At 43.9% G+C, this 18506-nt stretch overlaps 1 protein-coding gene across 1 annotated transcript in view; it reads right to left on the reverse strand.

Annotated features, from left to right (window-relative positions):
* Window positions 1-18506, reverse strand: part of LOC119450257 (myotubularin-related protein 5-like) — a 131999-nt gene that overhangs the window by 41642 nt on the left and 71851 nt on the right. The window contains 5 exon segments of the mRNA XM_037713650.2: window positions 5101-5208; window positions 7842-8060; window positions 8845-8913; window positions 9117-9266; window positions 14647-14818. Coding sequence (XP_037569578.1) covers window positions 5101-5208; window positions 7842-8060; window positions 8845-8913; window positions 9117-9266; window positions 14647-14818 — 718 coding nt within the window.

Here is an 18506-nt window from a genome sequence, read left to right on the forward strand (position 1 = left end):
GTATGAACTGCGTAGTATTCGCGACCATGCTCCTCTTGTTTTCTTCAGCGAGAACGACGGCTCGCCATGGATGCCGAAGCAGACGAGCAGGATCTGCTCCAAACACTTCGTGAACGGCGCAAAAAGCACCATAGCAAGGAAACGTCGTACACTTGTTTCCCTTGCTGCGAGTGACACTTCGCCCTCAAGTCGGTGCTGTCGGTCTCCTTCACATCGTAAACGTGGCCCGCCACATACAGCTTATCGGCTTAAAGCCACAAAACAACACAACGCAATATTTTGAACATCACGAGCGCGTTGGAACACGTTCAGTAGCTGCCGCGGGGGTCGGAGCGGTCGGCTCAGTGTTTCACATTCCTACCACCATTGGCGCTGCACGGCGTTTTGCCATATTCGGTTGTAGCGCCCTCTGTTCACTGAACGGAGCCTATAGGGGCCCACCACGGCAGCTTCTTCGCCGTACTCGCCCATCTGTGTGACATGAAAATGACCGCATGCACGCAGTTTCCTCTTCCTGTACCAGCAAATCTCCTTGCGGGTCATCACACGTCACATTCACAGCTATCTCCATCAACCCTTTTGCGATAAGCATCTTTATCTATCTGTTTCATGGTACACGTGGCATAGTGTTGTTATAAGCGAATTGCACGCTTCTACGGGCGATAACCAAAGCCAGCCCAAATGCACCATCGTTCCCTGCTACAGGCGACGCAAAGTGAGCTGCTATCCAGGCCGAATTCGAGAAGCGCAAATGTGCTCTTGCCAAAGCTGAAAAAACGACAATGCGAGTCTCGGGCCTTTTAAGCCCCACCAGCTCATCGCACGTCAGCATCTCTTGTACAGCGACGATTTTCGCGACGCTTCGCATTACGTAGATGTCGACTACAGTCGAGTCTGCCACATTTTTTAGTGACATCGGGTCGTGCGTTTTCCCTGTTAGGACATTCTTTCTCGCATTTTTTCCCAGAACGTGTGACAAGGTTCTACTGTAACGTGCAAACAGTAAATCTAACAAGTCAACTGATAGGCCAACTTCATTTTTGTCTAATGCTCCAATTCTGCGTCCCACCAGCACTTACTTCAGCAGCTATTCTACGTAAAAATGAAACAGAATCTAAAAAAACAACCCAACATATTTGAATCTTAAACGAAAGCATATTGCAGAATAACGGTGTTGGTTTGCTCTTCACCAGCTTGGCTGGTCATAAAACCAAACTCATCAACCTATCAAAGGCCACAAATATTTTTGCAGACACCACTCAGAACCTCATCTCTCACAAAGCAGCCACTTATAATTCCATGAGAGATAGAATTTGAACTGCGGCTACGGAATGACTTACAAGTAGAATCTGTTGCAAGTAGCAGAGACAACTTGTTTCGAAAGCAACCAGAGGCAAAAGGATATACACGATAAGGAAGACTGTTGTAATCTGTCAGATATGTACCTTGAGGCTTCTTTAAGGATGTTGTGAAAGGTTGCACTTTCTAAAGACTTGCTTTCGTATGGATTATATTTTCGCTGCCTCCCGCAAAGAAGTTTCTGCTGCACTCATAGACAAATTGTTTCCTGTTTCACTTTATTGTGTACCTTATTTGGCATTGCTATTAACTAGATGCACATAAGTGTGCCTGTCAAATGATCATTTCTCCAGGGATCAAATCTTTTTTCTTTAAAAACATTTGGCAACCCTTTCTGTCCAAACCTGGTTGGAGAAAAGGGGCTGTTTCATGCCGTGGTCAACACACAATTGTTTGTGTCCACGTGCCGAAACGATTGATCACTGTTTTGTAGGCTGTACAGATGCCATGTCCTTCTGAGACAATCTCCAAATAACTCTTAATGATATTTATTTATCGCACCAAACACAATTACTTTTATACTTTTTAAAAATCCCCGTGACCCACGACATGGCAGGTTCAGGTTACTTGGCCTACATAGCCCTTGGCACAGTAGAATTTGTGACAAGCATGCTGAACCACCACAAAATACTCTGTCATTTCTTCGGGAATCTACTGCTTACATTCACAGTGTGTACGCAGCACAAGAAACACTGCCGGACTGATATCCAAGTGGCGCTTGCATCCTCGGCAGGTCAAATTGGGTAAGTGCCTGCCTAATGCGTTTTGGACACACGCGCGCGTCGGGGCAATAGCAAACAATTAATAAAATAATAAGAAAAGATACTAGAGCCTTCACATTTTATAATAAGACGACTCATACTGCTCCTGGAAAAATGTCTTCCCAGCAATGCATTTCTGTTTAAAAGTGAAGCCGACTTAAAGGGGATCGGTGTAAGCTTGGTCTTTCTAAGCTGGCTTTCCCACGTTGTGTGTTGCAGTGAAGCTTATTCAAAGAAAAATGCGATGCGAATGGGGCCCGATAACGCTATCGCCTTACATTCTTAAAGGCGAAGCTTAAGCGTCCTCAAATTTTTGAATGTGTTTTCAGTCCCCTTAAATTTTCGTAGCGCTTTGTTTTTCCAAAAGTTCTGCTCCTATGTAATACAGAAAAAAAAATGTGGTTGTGGCCTAGCGGTTAAAGCATCGGGATGCTGGGCTTGGGGCCGAGGTTCGAATTCCACTGCTTGACACTTTTTTTTTTTTTTTTTTACTATTTTATTTTTTAATTTTTTTGTGAATGCGAATTTAGTCAGCGAGAACCCGACCAGCAATCGACTGACTGACCAACACAGGCGAAACCATGGAATGGTAGGCAAAGAAAACTTTGCTTCAAAGCTTGTTACATTTTGCAGATGGCAGCAGCTTCAAAGGCTCATTATTATACTTTCGCTTGGCCTTGAACTCCAGCGTGACAACATCTATTCAAATTTTCATGACAGATACATTCTTTGTATTCACCTAACGCACAGTCCAAGAAGCCTTGCATATAAATGCAGTGTTGTGAACTTAAGGTGTCGCATGAAACCTTCATTGCTATCACCAGTGATCTTGGTCCATGCTGCATGAATTCAGCCAAGAACTTTCCAGCCAAATTCAAGTTTTCGCCGTTTCACCTTGCCAGTGTGCAAACTTGGCAAATACAGTAGAATTTTGTTAATTCAACCACGGTTAATTAGATCCTGACCGAAGGTCCCAGCCAGTGCCCATACAGTTATATGGGACCAAAGCTTTGTTATTTTGATCCTGAAATTAGCCTTCACCGGGTAATTTGAACTTGGCTGGTCATCACACATGTGCCTAACCCCCGTGGTGACTGCAATGGTGACTCCAAGAGCAGCAGCGTCTGTCTTGGCGGCGCTTAGGTTACAGTGAATTCGTCGAACACACGTCATCTCCCATTGTAAATACCTATTTTTGGCCTGCCCCAGGAATATCTTCAAGTGAAAAAAAGTAGCTCACAATTAATTATTAGAGTATTTACTACATTCTGAAAACACGAAATGAAATGCAACCCACACCGTAAGTCAGGCTTGAATTCTTACATGCCTTCATTGAAGGATAGGCCTTCTTTGACTTTCTTCATGACCACGCCATCTCAATGAAATCATTTCTTCAGGATCTTCACTACCCTACGTAAAGAGTCAGTGCCTCAAAAGTGTAGTTTCATGCAAAGTCAACCAAGGTAGACATTTTTCGCTATTAACTTTAGAGGCAGAAGGCTACTTGGACAGGCAATAAACTACCTCATCAATGAATATAAAACTATGGGTTATAACCTAAACGGGGGGAACTTTGTTCGTTTGTTCACAGCTGCAATATTTGAAACAATGTGGACGTAGTCCATGTCTAGAAAAGCTATACTCACAGACAACTTTTTATGGAAATGAAAGAAAAATAGGAGGGGGAGGAAGGGGGGAGCTTCTGCATTCGTGTTACCGCACCAAGTAGTCCGGCAGCGTTTGGCAGCGCTACTGGTTCCTCGGAACAGACGCTGAATCAACGTGGCTTCCATGTGTTATGGTTTCACGTTTGCCCAGACGCAGAAGAGAAAAGCCAAAAAATATGTCAACTTCAACACTCAGTGGTGTGCTTTGTCTTACTTAGCTGTTGTAAACAAGCTGTTTATGTTTTCTCTTCCTCAGATTAAACTAACACGGACAAACAATGTGGGACTTTTTTCAGAAGCGCTCTCGCTTGTGCGCGCTTTGTCTCCATAGCTTTACCTTCACTGCCACAGAAAGTTGTCCGCGAGTATAGCAAGACATTGTTTGAAGCCCCAAACTGTGGCTGCTGTTTTACATTAGTTTGACATTAGTTTGACACAGTAGTGACAAAGCAATCTCCAAACAATAGTTGTGCAGTTCTGAATATACGTAGCTAAAAAAAAAAAGATTGTTGGTGTATCCTATGCATATGTATGAATCGGTGATAAGCAAAGCTTTTTTTGATGTTTGCTGAAATGTCTTCCCTTCACTTCTTTTCTCTGTAGCTCAATGCATCTCACTCAATGCACTCTGGTCCCATTTTGTACCCTTCGCTTCTTTCTCCACATCTGGCTGTTTCTGTTGGGGACTTTTTCCCTTCCTGCCTCTTGTTCTGCTTGGTTAAGAATGCCCAGTTGCGCCTACTGAATGTCCCAAGTTGTCTATTCAGGCACATTCTTAGTGGCACATGCCCAGTTGCTCATACCCAGTGGCCCAAATTGTTATATACTCCGCAAGACAACAGCAGCCAGCACCCGCAAAGTGGAGGGAAGAGGAAAGGCAAGCTTCACTTTAAAAAGATTAGCTTGCTCAATTTTCCCCTGTAACCATCACAAGGCACAAAAGGCATACCAAGCTGCTTTTCATACAAGTGGGACTTCAGACAATTCGGAATCATCGGTTCAGTGTCTCCTATGCAAATGAAGCAAAATGCCAAGCATCAGCTGCGTGCCAGAAAGCATTCAAAACATGCATGCCATTCTACAGGACACTGTATCTTGCTGTTAGTGTTGATCCCAACATGTAAGCACCAAGGGTCAGGTCAAATCAAGACAGTGTCAGATTGGAGCGGCGGTTGGTTGGTAAGCAGGGGTGGAGGAAAGAACAGAGGTGAAGGCAGCACAACGCCAAAGCCAAACAAAGTGATAAAGAGAGAAACGAAAAATATCGAAAGTAAAACGAAGAAAGAAAAAGGGGGAGCCAGATGACAACGCACAGCGGCAGCAGAAGCAGCAGCAGCAGCAGCTGCAGCGACGAAAGGGTAGAAACGGTAAAGCCTTGGCGCCGGGGCCTCTTTGCATTTCTGGATGTGCTTCAGGTACCTCTGCATGGGAGTAAAACCGAAGCCATGGGGGTAGGGGGGTAGGGTAAGAGGGAAAGAGGGGGGGGGGGCAGGAATCCACCCCAGGAAGACACCAAAAAAAAGCAACAACAAAAATATAACTCAAAAAAGAACCAAACAAAAAGAAGAGAAAGAAATGGGTCGAGGGCATGAAAGGGACAGGCATACCAACTATACACCGATACAAAAACGTGGCTACGCCCACTCCGGGACACCCGATGACGTAGACACCCAGCATGTCGCACCAACAACACCAAACACACAACCCATGCAGACAACAACATGAGCAAGCACCCTGAATACACCAAGCAACAAGTGATGTTAAATGCCTCTTGGAGGGAGGAAAAAACAATGCAAAAGGGCAAAAATAAAATTAACAGTTCAGTTCGACAGGTGAAATTACTTATTACTATCATCATATGTAACCTTATTACATTCTTCTTTGGTCCTGCCAGAGTCTATCAGAACTTGTATAAATTATAGACATCTTGCAACAGTGAATGTTCAATAAATGTTACCATTGCAGTCTAATAGGCCTTTCTTAAAATGTATCTGCCACATCACCTTGAAACTCATAACATCCAGTCTAAAAAGAGACTACCTCTTATACAAGCGACTCAGTTCATTCAGCAATGCACTCGGGCCATAGGGTATTCTACTCAGCTTCAGCATTTTACCTCTTACTGCTCATATTTATAAAAACATAGCACCCAGCTGTTAAGCAATCAAAATTACGTCTATCATGGCTACCATAGTCGCAGCTTACAAAATGAGTGCGTACATATTAGGGCCACTGCAAACGGCATCAAATAAAAATGCACTAGAACAGAGGCAAGATTAGTCTGCCGCAAGTGTAACTGCTAATCATGGCACAGACTGCAACAACGTACTAAAGCACACCTTTTTCTCTCAAATAAAAGCTACTCTTATACTAGCAAAGCATTCTGTGCTCGCACACCTGTTTCTTCATATGTGCAAGTTTAGAGAAATTAAAGAAACAATACCACACGATTTTATATTAAGGGTACACAAAATCACTTTAGACTAATAAAGTACTTTTTCAGAACTGTATTTTTGTTAATTTCACGGTAAGAGGTTGATTACTAAACGAGAGCACAAAGGCTGAACTTAGTTTTTCAAATTTCACGCCAAAATCCCAGCACCGGTACGTTAGCATGACCATCACAGGTTTCAAAGTATTTTTTCATATTTAAGCCATTGACTGTTTTAGAATACAATGTAGTCCATCTTTACCAATAAAAAATTAACTAGGCCCGCGTGGAGGTCACGCGGGCCTAGCTAATTTATGGGTCACCATTTTGCGCTTAGTAGTTAGTGAATAGTGCACGTGGCACCGGCAAGCTCATACGTCACGTATTCACACAGCGCTGCCTCGGTCTGCCCGAAGCGCTTCGTGATAGAGTGGAGAGTCCAACTACCGCTGTGATTTCCGGCTCGATCGCATTTGCTCTGTTGCCCACATGGGGGCTACTGTATTCGCGCTGTCATCCTCTGTCATGTGAATGCTAGCTGCAAAGTGATCCGATTTAAGTAACGTCACGTGACTGATTGGTCTGCGATCACATCTGTCTCGTAAATCCAACGTTATCAGCGTCGCAAACAGAGCGGCGGGGGGGGGGGGGGGGGGGGGCGTTAACGACCTGCTTACCGAAGATATGATGTTGATAAATTGTGCATCCAATCAAGACTGTTGAAAAGATTTGAGTGTTGTTGTACGTAGTAATTTCCGCAAGCTACATGTGCAGTCTTTCCTTTTTTGCTTTTTTTTCCTGGCTTGTAATTAGGGGCGTAGGTTATACATGGTGGTGGATTATATGCGGGAGGAAAAATCCAGTAATGTGGTGACATGAGGATCAGCACCCTCACTGGACCCATATATTTTAAACCACAAGGATGTTTAGCTGATAAACATTCCTTTAGACATGACTATGCTTGTAACCATTTGTGTATTAGTGTCATTCGACAAAGTCCATCTGTATCTCACATAACCTTTACTTACTGTTTCACACCATTCTGAGTAAAAAGCTTTCCTCACTGTAAAACCTTCTTTGCAATGTGACTGTGTTACGAGAAAATGATGAAAGTTCGGCACTGCCCTACCCATTTTCGCCCATTTCGTACTCCATTTTTTCCACACCTCAGTTAATCTCAACTCAAAACATCCCGAATGGCTTTTGAAGCACCAAAATGTTTACGGACCATGAAATCGGAGAAAGCATTGAATTTCCAAGCAGTTTGCGATCGTTGCCAGTAAAACCATTCAAGTGTGTTGTTTGCATTTACTAGAACAGGCTGCAAATTTGAATACCCCACTGTGGAAACATTCAGCTTTTTCTCAGATACTGTGGTCTGTAAACTTTTTGATGCCAAGCGTATACATCGTGATGGCAATGTCTGCCAATTACTAAGCTAAAAAGACAACCCAACACTTAAAAGACATATTTTCATATAGGCTGTTCCCTCAAGGTCCCTTTTTAGATCTTTCAATAATTGTCTGAATGTTGTGGAAACGATGAGAGTCCACAGCGGTAAAGAAATCATGGAAATAAAGTGTAGAGATAGCCGTGAGAGACCTGCTGCCCATGTAGTAGTACCTCACGAGGACTAAGCGGGGGCGAGGCATTCTTGTTAGGCTGCCCATTCGGCAGTGCAGTGATGCTGCGCTGAGGCGAACAGGAGACAGGCAGGTAGAGGGAGCGGATGTCGCGTTGCACATCCTGGTAGAAGGCAGCCTCCCAGAACTGCAGCTGCCCCCAGACGGCATGCTCTTGGATGCATGTGTACGCAAACTGCATCACACCCGTGCACAGCTTCTGCTCGCAACATAAAGAGAAGGAGTGGAGGAAAAGTGACCAGTTGTTGTCAAAGTTACTGCATCAACTATCAGGTTGTTAAGTACAGCACCTTGTGTGAAGAGCCACAAGAAAAAAGAGACATTGAACATACTATACTTGGTGACAACTCAAGAATTAAACACAAGCTCTGCCCTCAAAACAGCAGTGCACCAATTCTCTGCATTTACACTCTCGAAAACACTGTTCCAGAGAGACGCCACTATTGAAAGAAGCTCATCTACACAGTGACATCACGGAAAAGAGCGAACGTAATTGACTGTAGTATATATATATATATATATACGAATTACCTCTGAGACGGACAGCGGTGCATATTTGTCACTGTGTTCTTAGGTTGTCACCAACTTTAGAAACTAACCATATTTATTCGATTATAAGGGGAGAGTACAGTTCGGGAACCCAAGTGCCTGGCATGGACAAACATTATTTGCTCGGTATCCTTGAATAATGAATCGAATTTCCTCGATTCCTCAGCATGTTTTATTTCTTTTATGTATTTCAGCTAGCTGGCAGTGTTGTATAAAAGGAGCAATAAAGTCTCTTTTTATATGTTTAAGCTATTTATACTGTGTCCTTTGTTACTAAGAGCACCTGAGAAACCCCCATTGTCAACCCCAGTACTGACTTTCAGCAATGTTACAAGGTTCTCTAAATATGTCCCCAAGGATAGACTAGGAAAACACATAACACATTTTTGCATTTCTTCATAACCCAACAGTCAAGTTTCATGTGTCTGACTCACCCTGCAGAAGGCATGTGACAGCGGCAAAATACCAGCAGCTACACCATGTTCATCCAGCGCTGAATCATCCTGAACAATAAAGTAACACCAAAATGTCACAGTGTGCACAACTCCAGGTTGTCAAAATACGTTGTCAAAAGCAGTGCACCAAGCCAATCTTGAATGCAGTGATAATATTGGCTATGCACATGTGGAGAACAAAAAGAAAACGTGTAATGAGCTTTTAACAGCAATTCATTGCAAGAGAGATTCAACATCGAAGAAGGCCTTGCCTGTAGGGCACAGTTGATCAGCCGCACAACCAGGTCGAACTGTTGGTGCTCGAGCACTGCCTTGTTGCCGGTTACATGATGCTGCAGTTCTCTTGTCAAGGCAAGCCGTGCTGCCTTGTTCTTCAATGCACGCAAAACTGCAGGCATAGCCTGTGCGTATAACAGAAAGTCAGCAAACAAGTTCTATATTATAATAATAATTTTATTTCCATCAACTTGGTGGAGGAGGCTGCAAGTAAAAGCTGCTCCAGTAGAGGCAGCTTGACGAGGCCCGCAGCCCCCTTACAGAGTATTCGGCAACAATTCATACATGTACAGTAAAAGCTCGATGATACGATCACGGCTAATACGAATTTCCGGATGATACGAATTTTTCTGTGGTCCCGGCCGAGCCCCATTACTTTGCAACGTGCTAGAGAACGGTTGTTACGAATCGATTTTCAGCCTGCGTCGGTTGATACGAATAAACGCCGCCCCACCGACGGCCGCGAAAGAGAACAGCGCGCAGTCACGCGCTTTCTCTCCTTCTCTTTTGGTGCGGAGGCGCGGCGCCGGACAGCGCGGACTCCGCGACTGGGCGTGAAGAGTTTGAAGCGGTGGCGCTTCAAGAAATAAATGCTTTTTACGTACATGTGCCTGAGTGAGTTCACCTCTGACTCCTTAATTTAGCTACAGTCGAATCTCGTTAATTCGAACACGCTTACTTCGAACATACCGCATACCGACAATGCTCTTAGCAGCGCGCCAAATAACGCGGCGGCGCCTCCGACCGGCATTGCTCCGACACCGCCATAGAGCAAAAGCTCAGGAGAGACCCCTCAATGCCGCGCGCGAAGGAACGAGGAAAAAAAAAAAGAACCCGAACCCGCGGCGGAAATTTCCCCCTCTCTCAAATTGCAAGGTCGCCGTTTCTGCATCGCGCCGGAACAAACGTGTACGTGCCGACTAGAGTGTTCTAGACAACCGTATTCTAGCACACACTAGTGCCGACGTCTCGTCTCAGCCACACGGATAAAATGGCAGTGAACCCTCCTCCTCTATTTTCTAGTCACATGTTGACAGCGCTGCTTCCCTCTGCGCTGCTGCGGCAGCAGCGCAGAGGGAAGCAGCGGCGGAGGCACAATCGGGCCAACGAAACTGCCACGCCCGCAAACGCTCGCTTCCCGATAACGGCAGAAAACGAAACTTCAGGGGGCGGCTAAAATAAGCTGGCGCCAGCACGGAGATGTGCGCACGGAGTCGAAGGTGAGAGAGCTACGAGGGAGTTGAGAGGGAGGGCGAGGGGAGCCACCGAAGCGGCGGAGTTGACGTGGCCATATCCGCTTCCCTGCCGCCCTCCTCCCTCACCTTCGACGATCTCCGCGCGCACCCGTGTGCCGGCGCCGCCCGCTCGCTCCCTGAAGCTTCGTTTTCTGTCGTTATCGGGAAGGACCGTTAGCCGGCATGGGCAGTTTCGTGGCCCGCGCTTGCTATGCGCTTGCGCGCCGCGATATTTCACGACTCGCACCGTTCGTGCATCGTGCTATGGTGCACGAATACTTCAAAAATACGTCCTTTTAATTCGAACAAATTTTCGGGCCCCTTCGAGTTCGAATTATCGAGATTCGACAGTAGTTTTAATTGTGTTTCGATGATACGAATTTCGGCTAATACGAATATTTTTCGTGACCCCGTGAGATTCGTATCATCGAGCTTTTACTGTATACACATGTGCATTATATATACATACACCTACATGTACCCACATACGCGCATATACATGCACATACCTACGCGCGTGCATACACAGCCACTGGTGTCCAAAAATAATTAGGTAGCTTATGTAGGTAGTTCTCATGATGAAAAAATGAAACAAGTAGACGCCACTGAGCACATATATGTATATACATATATACACATGCATTCATATACCAATATATACACATACACTCATATGTATACCCATATATATACACACATATACACGAACATATACACACACTTTATATAGATACTAACCGAGAGGAAGTACACTTAACCAATAACTTAAAAATCCTGTACGTACAAGTCTCTCAGTTGTTGGGCCGTTATTTGCGTGACATCAACGCCTAGATTATTATATTTATTTAAAAGCATTGGCATTGTGTACGATAGCTTTTCCTTTAAATAATTTGTTGTGGGTGTGACCACCTGCCATATTTCTTTATGACGTGTAACACAAAATTTGTCATTGAGTTCAAGGCTACAAAGTTCTCGAAGAAAGGAGTGGTTCAGTTTTACTTCTCGCCTAAAGGCAGTTGTTAACTTGTACTGGTATAATTTTAACACAGAAATTATGTTGGCTTCCTGAAATCAGTTTATAGTATGGGAGTTGTAGGGGACATTAAAGAGCAGCCGAACAAACTTCTTTTGAAAGACAAGTAATTTATGCAAATTAACAAAAGTAGTTGTACCCCATACCAACAAGGAATAATAGAGGTATGAATAAAAAAGAGTTATGTACCCCATACCAACAAGGAATAATAGAGGTATGAATAAAAAAGAGTTATAAATTAGAAGTTTAACTTTAACGGCAGCAGTGATTTACATTTCCACATCATGCCAAGGACTCTAGATAACTGGATTATAAGGGCTTCAATATGCTCGTCCCAAAGCATATTACTCGAAAATGTTATGCCGAGAGTTTTCATACTAGTAACCATTTCTTTCGTTTTATCCCCATACCTAATGCTAATATTTGAACTGACTGGCTTATTTTTAGGCCTAAAGAGCACAGCTTTGGGTTTTTTTTGTATTTATTTCTAATTGGTTCATTATTGACCAGTCCCTCAGCTTAGAGAGCATGAGGTTTGTTTCATACTCTATATCTGTACAGTTTGTTCCTGAAACAAATATACTGGCGTCATCAGCATACAGGACATATTTCGTGCTTAGGTAAATATTCATTAAATCATTGATATAAGCGTTAAAAATAAGAGGCCCCAAAACACTTCCCTGCGGAACTCCTTTTGAAATAGGCTTCATACTTGAACAATTAAGGGAGAATATTCCAGTTAAAAATATTACATTTTATTTATGGGAACGTTTTCATCAAAATTGCATTACTTATTTTGACATGCTTATTTCAAATATACAATTTATTTTTCTAGGAAACAAGAAGTTTCTAAAATATTAAGTTTCTGTTCCTTGTTTGGGCTAGTTGGAGACAAACTCTATAATATGCTGGTTGTTATGAAGGAGACTAGCATATAAAAATGTTGAATGATCGGAGAAGACGAATGTTCTAGAATCTAACACACTTGCACCAAAGTTATAGCAAGTCAATCATTTTTCAATAAAAAACCATAGTAACACCAAGGACAAATCATTACTTGTAGAAAATTTATGTAATAATATTTCTTCATATTTTCGGCCTACTTCAGTCTCTAATTATCTACCTTCCTAACAAAAAAAAAATAGTTACTGCAATAGGATAAGGAGAACCAAAGAAATTGGCACTCCCAAGACTATAACACCATTAGAAATGCTGTTTTGAGAAAACAAGAGAAACATTTAACGACACGTTCACGATGATTATGACAAATGCTAAATTGATTAAGAATGGTAGAGGGGGGTTCAACCAAGCAAAAATAAATGCTTTACACCAGCCTGGAGCAAAGGAACATCAAAAGATTTTTGGGCCAATTCTCGGCTCCAAAGAGCAGTGTCTCCTTAATCAATGTGCAGGGGTTTCTGTGATCAAGTGTCATCACCTTCAATGAAGTGTGCGCAGTGAACACGGAAAGTGCAGGACCACCACATCTCTTTTGATGAATCTTGCATTGCCGATTTCAAGGTCAACCCTTACAATTAAATTTTTTGTGGGATCTAGGCACATTCAGGTGACCCACGATAACATCAACCGTAAGGCAGAAGTGCCACCTCATGAAATATTACAATGGCCTTTGTGACACTAAGCGATGCAAGCCCATGCCCAACTGACCTCACAAATACAGAAAAATAGCCAGTGTTTAAAAACGCACCATCCCTGTACTACTGTTGTCATCCCTAATGAAGGGTTGGTCCTGAAAGGTCAAGTTACTTAAGTGAACGTTTCTTTTACTCAAGTTTTGTTAGTGTTTAAATTTCTTCTGTCGGTTTATCATTTAGTGTCATAACAAGGCCTCTAGATGTTGTGAATATCAGAGCTATACATAACCCCTTAACAATCAATAGAAACATCGCACCGTGTCTACAGCAATGCACAGAAGTAAGCTTGTATGAAAGTCACATAGATGCATAAAATATATTACAGAACCTCACCAAGCTTTTGTTCTGTTCAGCAGAAGTGCAAGAGTGGTTTATTGAGTGAATGTGCAGGGCGCTTTTGAGGCACTCTATGCATTCGCTGGTGAAACAGGCATCATCCGCTACTTTTAGAGAAGTTCTGGGTGACATCCTCGGGATCGGCTGTTAACACTCACGATGTCCCTCCCCTTTCCTTTGCTCCCATGTACACCTCTTCCCATTAAGGCCACAGAGCCAGCTTTATGTTAAAAATGCTGTATTTATTAATTAATTCAGACCAGATAACATTAAGGCTCTCTACATCTACATGGAAGCTACACAACCAGGGATAGCATTTAAAATTTAGGGACCTTTCCAACTTATACAGAGCATTTGTGGATGGGTATTATTGCGTATCAAAAAATTCATACAATAGCACACCTGCTTCTAGGTGATGTACAACACAACCATACAGTAAAATGGGCTGCTTGCGAATCTGTATGTTAATTCAAACAATGAGATAAACAACAATGAAAAATATATGGAACGCACAGCTTTGCAGAGTGCCCAATCTTATGAATCTTCATGCCACAAAAAAAGTATTTTCTCATGAATGCACAACCACTGCCAATTTTATTGCTTTCTCTGTATAGTGGGTCATTTATAGTCAAATCTCGATTTAAAGAAATCTACAATGTAACAAATATTTTATATTTCCAAATATTAGTTCTATTAAAATCTGCAAACATCTTCTTTCCCCGCAATTCAGCAAAGCAATTTTGTTCTGCAGGTTTGACTTAATGAAGTTCATGCACTTCGCGTCCACATACCTCGAGCTTTTGTGAAAATCAAAATTAAAGAAAGAAAACACCAACCAACTTAGAATTACACATATGCACGCATCCCTTGCGTGCAAACATCACTGGTGAATGGCAAAATAACACTGACCATCGAGGGGAGGACAGTGTGCACTGCTGTGCAATCTGTTGTGCCAAAATGGCAACCGCGCTAGATGAGTTATGGCACAATCTGACAATGGTTGCTCGCACTAGGCGCAGTGCATGCCAATCTTTACCACAATCTTGGCACAATCTTTACCGCACATATTGGTGCTTCTAATCCCGTAATCATTTCTCCAGTTTCTTACAGGATTTTGTTCATACTATATGCTTACTGAAAAGGTGCTATCCAAGAGGATTGTTCGAGGAACCGGTTTACTGGTGGAACATAGCAACCTCAACTTAATTGCACTAAGCCAGCTCCTTTCCCGTGCCCTCCTATTTACCTTGCGTGCATCAGAGATCTTGTTGTCAAAGATGTAGTTGATGCAGTTGCAGAGCACCTCAAGCCGACGTGCAGAGTTGTTGACCAGAGACCGTGGGTCCTGAGAGCACACCTGGCTCATTGGGGGGCCCGCAGGGACAATGCGTGGAAGCTGGGGTCGAACCGATGACAGTCTGCAGGGTGACAAAGACTTGTATGAAGAGAAAGGCCGAGCAAGAGGGACACCCTATGATGCTCCAGGAGAAAAAAAAATTCTGAGGTTTTACGTGCCAAAACCACCATTTCATCATGAGGCACGCTGTAGTGGGGGCTTTGAAATAATTTTGACTGCCACCTGGTGTTCTTTTAACCCCTTAACTGCTGATGACGAGATAACTCACCATCACAACAAGTGTCCTTTGGTGCCGATGACAAGTTGACTCGTCGTGATTTTATGGCAATTTTTGCACATGTGTATGCGTTCATTTTCTTGTAATATTGCCAAGAAAATTATACCCGATGATTTTGCCAATTTTTTTTTTTGCACCTCTAAAAAATTTTGGGAATTTGTCACACCAGGTAAAGGGTTTGTAGCAGTACCAGCAATGCACAGAGCTGTTGTCGACGCCGTCGGCATTTTGCCCACATTCACAGACGCGTGCGGCATCCGTGACTGTTGTCGGTGCCTCTGGTGGTGGCTCGGAGGTTTTTGACCAGATCAGCACTGGACACTCGTCAAGCAGTGTCGGAAGCCTTAGCCACCTTCTCACCTTGCAACGGTTCTATATAAAAATGTTTATGTTTGTAGATGTGTGCTTACTCATGCTTAAGAAACTTATCCACGCGCAACAAATGCACGCGACATCTGCAATACGTTAAACAAGCATCCAAGCCACAGTGCCAGAGAGAGCTTCTGCATTTCACACCCATCAAAATGCGGCTCGAGAATAAGCAAACCATGTGCATCTAATGAATCAGCTTACTCGTTGGAAGACTATGATTACTGTAACTTTGATCATGGGATGATGGTCAAGCACAATTGCACTAATACTACAGTTCCCCGACATCACCACAATTTCAGTGATAGCAAGAGATCTGGAAGAAACCAAGGCTTGGTGATGTAAATTAGAGGTGCGCAAATATCGAATAGTCGATTTCGAATCGAATATCGAATCGAATCAAGAAAAAAAAGCCAAATATCAAATCGAATATTGAATATCAGAAAATGTTTAAAAAAATTTATTCTTTACAAATTTTGGCCAAGATACGGATACGTTACTGCACATGCTCAGGAATCTTCTAGCAGTGCATAAGAATGTCGCAAGCTATCAGTAACTTAAGTACATAGAAATCAAAATATACAGTACAGTAGAGCACTACACGGGCTCGGGCTTACCCGAAAGCCCGGGCCCGGCCCGTGGGCTGGGCTGGGCTGGGCCGGGTAGAGCAGTTTTTTCACGGGCTTGGGCCGGGCTCGGGCACGGCGTGTGCTTTTTGACCCGGGCCCGGGCCGGGCTCGGGTATTTTGACGCGGGCCCGGGCCAGGCTCGGGCTTTCTGCGAGTTATTCTCGGGCTTCTCAACTCTGAAAAACATGTATTTTTCGGTGTCGGGCCGGGTTCGGGCCGGTTTCGAGCCGGGCTCGGGCTGGGCTCGGGATTAAGGTAAAGGGGTGGCGGGCCAGGCCGGGCGGGTAACGTATATTATTTCCGGGCCCGGGCCGGGCCCGGGTCTTGCCATAAAAGTTTTGATCGGGCTCGGGCAGGCCCCAATGTAAAAACGGGCCCGGGCCGGGCCCGGGCCGCAAAAATCGGCCCGTGCAGTGCTCTACAGCACAGTCTACTCTTAATACAGGGAGTTACCATCAAATTAGCATGCCAGCACTAATTACAGGTCAGTTGTAGTGTGTGAAGGTCTGGAAAATATTTTTTTTACGAGAATTTCTGTTGAATTGAATCAAATCATTTCTTTATTGTTTTTCGTTTTCTCTCCCTCTGAAACTTATGAGTTAGTGATGTTATACTGAATACCAATGAGGTTCTCAAGTTTGTTAGTGGACCTGTATTTTGCGACAATCTTTTATTTATTGAACGAAAAGGGTTTCTTTTCGTTTTTTAAAATACGGAAAGGCTCAACGAACTTTACAAGGCAGACGGGTTACTGTAAGGCCAATCTGTGCGACAGGTGAAAAGACCGCACATTACGTGACTCGACCACCGCTCCACGCATAGCCGGCACCGACGTTAAAGAGAAGGCACCATCCGCACCATTTCATTGTAAGGTTCGGCATGATTTGCCACCTGTCAAAGAACCTGAAATTTATAGGGTCACGGCAAATTCACACTACGCTCACTACCCCCTCCCCTCCCCCCTCCTTCTCGTTATCCGTTGTCTTTCGCTTGTGAGGCGTTTTGTTGGCTTTCCAAGCGTTGCGCGGCTGCTGCGAATAGATCTGCGTCGATTCGGCACAAAACCGTAACTTTAGTCGCCAACGTCTGATGAAGCAGCGCCGACTGGGCCTTAGTAATGGCCAAGGCTGTGTAACCATAATGAAAATTCGCTGCTGGCTGACATGGTAAAGGGCCGCAAGCCGTCACAGAATGCTTGCCACTAATATGTTCATACGAGTGGCTCATCAATGATCGACGACTGTTAAAGAGCCGTGTGAAGTTCGTCGCCGCGTAAACAACACAATCTGCGTGCCTATCGGTGGATAATTGGCATGATCTTCGCATTTTGCAAAAAACTGCGCTGCTTCTGTCGCCATTCCCTCAATGCCGTTTGATCGGTCCTGTCGACCCGGATGAAGCTGGTATTGACAGAGGCGGTCCCAGGCGATGCGGCGCCGTTCTGAGAATTTTTGCATTCGGGCGCTGTGTGTGCGTGACACACGCATTGCGCCAACATCGGGGAGTGCTCGCAGTGACCAAGTCCGCTACCGCGTCAGCCAGGGTGGCCCGTCCGTGGCGTGCTCAACTCACCTTTTGTGCCAAAAACACAGTGAAATGCTCGCATGGGCGGCATCGAGCACGAGGGGCTCCGCGGCGTACATGACATGTGCCACTGCGCGGGTCTCCACAGCGAATATATTGATTAATAGATAGTCAATTCCCAAATTGAATTATTCGAACATTCACTATTCAATTTGATTTGGTGATATTAGAGTATTCGCACACGCCTAGTATAAATGCAAGAACAGGCTTTTCTTTGTCTAAGATGTGCATTTCGCTATAAACTTGCACAGCTTTGGGGCATGGTCTTTTTCATCCCCGCTTACTCTTTCTACAGTCACTGCGTGTAGATGGTATGCATCATTGTCACTGCCTTCCTATGGTTCACACTGTTCCACATGTGCTCAAATCATGCGCATACCAAATATTTTTGCCTTGCACGACAACCTCAATGCACAGTCAACAAGTGAAAAATGAAGAAATAGAAAACAGACCATTATCAAGATGAAGAAGGTGCAAACAGTTCCTTCTAGGATCCCAGAGATGAAAAATGTAGGAATAGAAAACAGACCATTATCAAGATGAAGAAGGTGCAAACAGTTCCTTCTAGGACCCCAGAGAAGAAATAAATGACAAAGAAAACAAAAACATCAACAACAGCTGTGAACCACCATGAGATACAAATGAAGAAGCTGTGACATTGCAGAAATACTATCGATAAAAAAAAAAAAAGATAGGGAAGCAATTGTATTATACAGATGCCTAGTGGATACTTGTACTGCTTTCTGCGTACCCAACGACAACCCAGATTATTTTGCCATTGTGTGCCACCATAAGGTCACAATCAACTGAAAGGGCAGTGCCTGCATTATGTCATTAGAGATTTATGTAGCACTGCTGTAGTGGAAGCGCCTTGTTAAAAACAAAAGGTC

Source organism: Dermacentor silvarum, chromosome 4, assembly GCF_013339745.2.
Source record: "Dermacentor silvarum isolate Dsil-2018 chromosome 4, BIME_Dsil_1.4, whole genome shotgun sequence".
NCBI lineage: Eukaryota > Metazoa > Arthropoda > Arachnida > Ixodida > Ixodidae > Dermacentor > Dermacentor silvarum.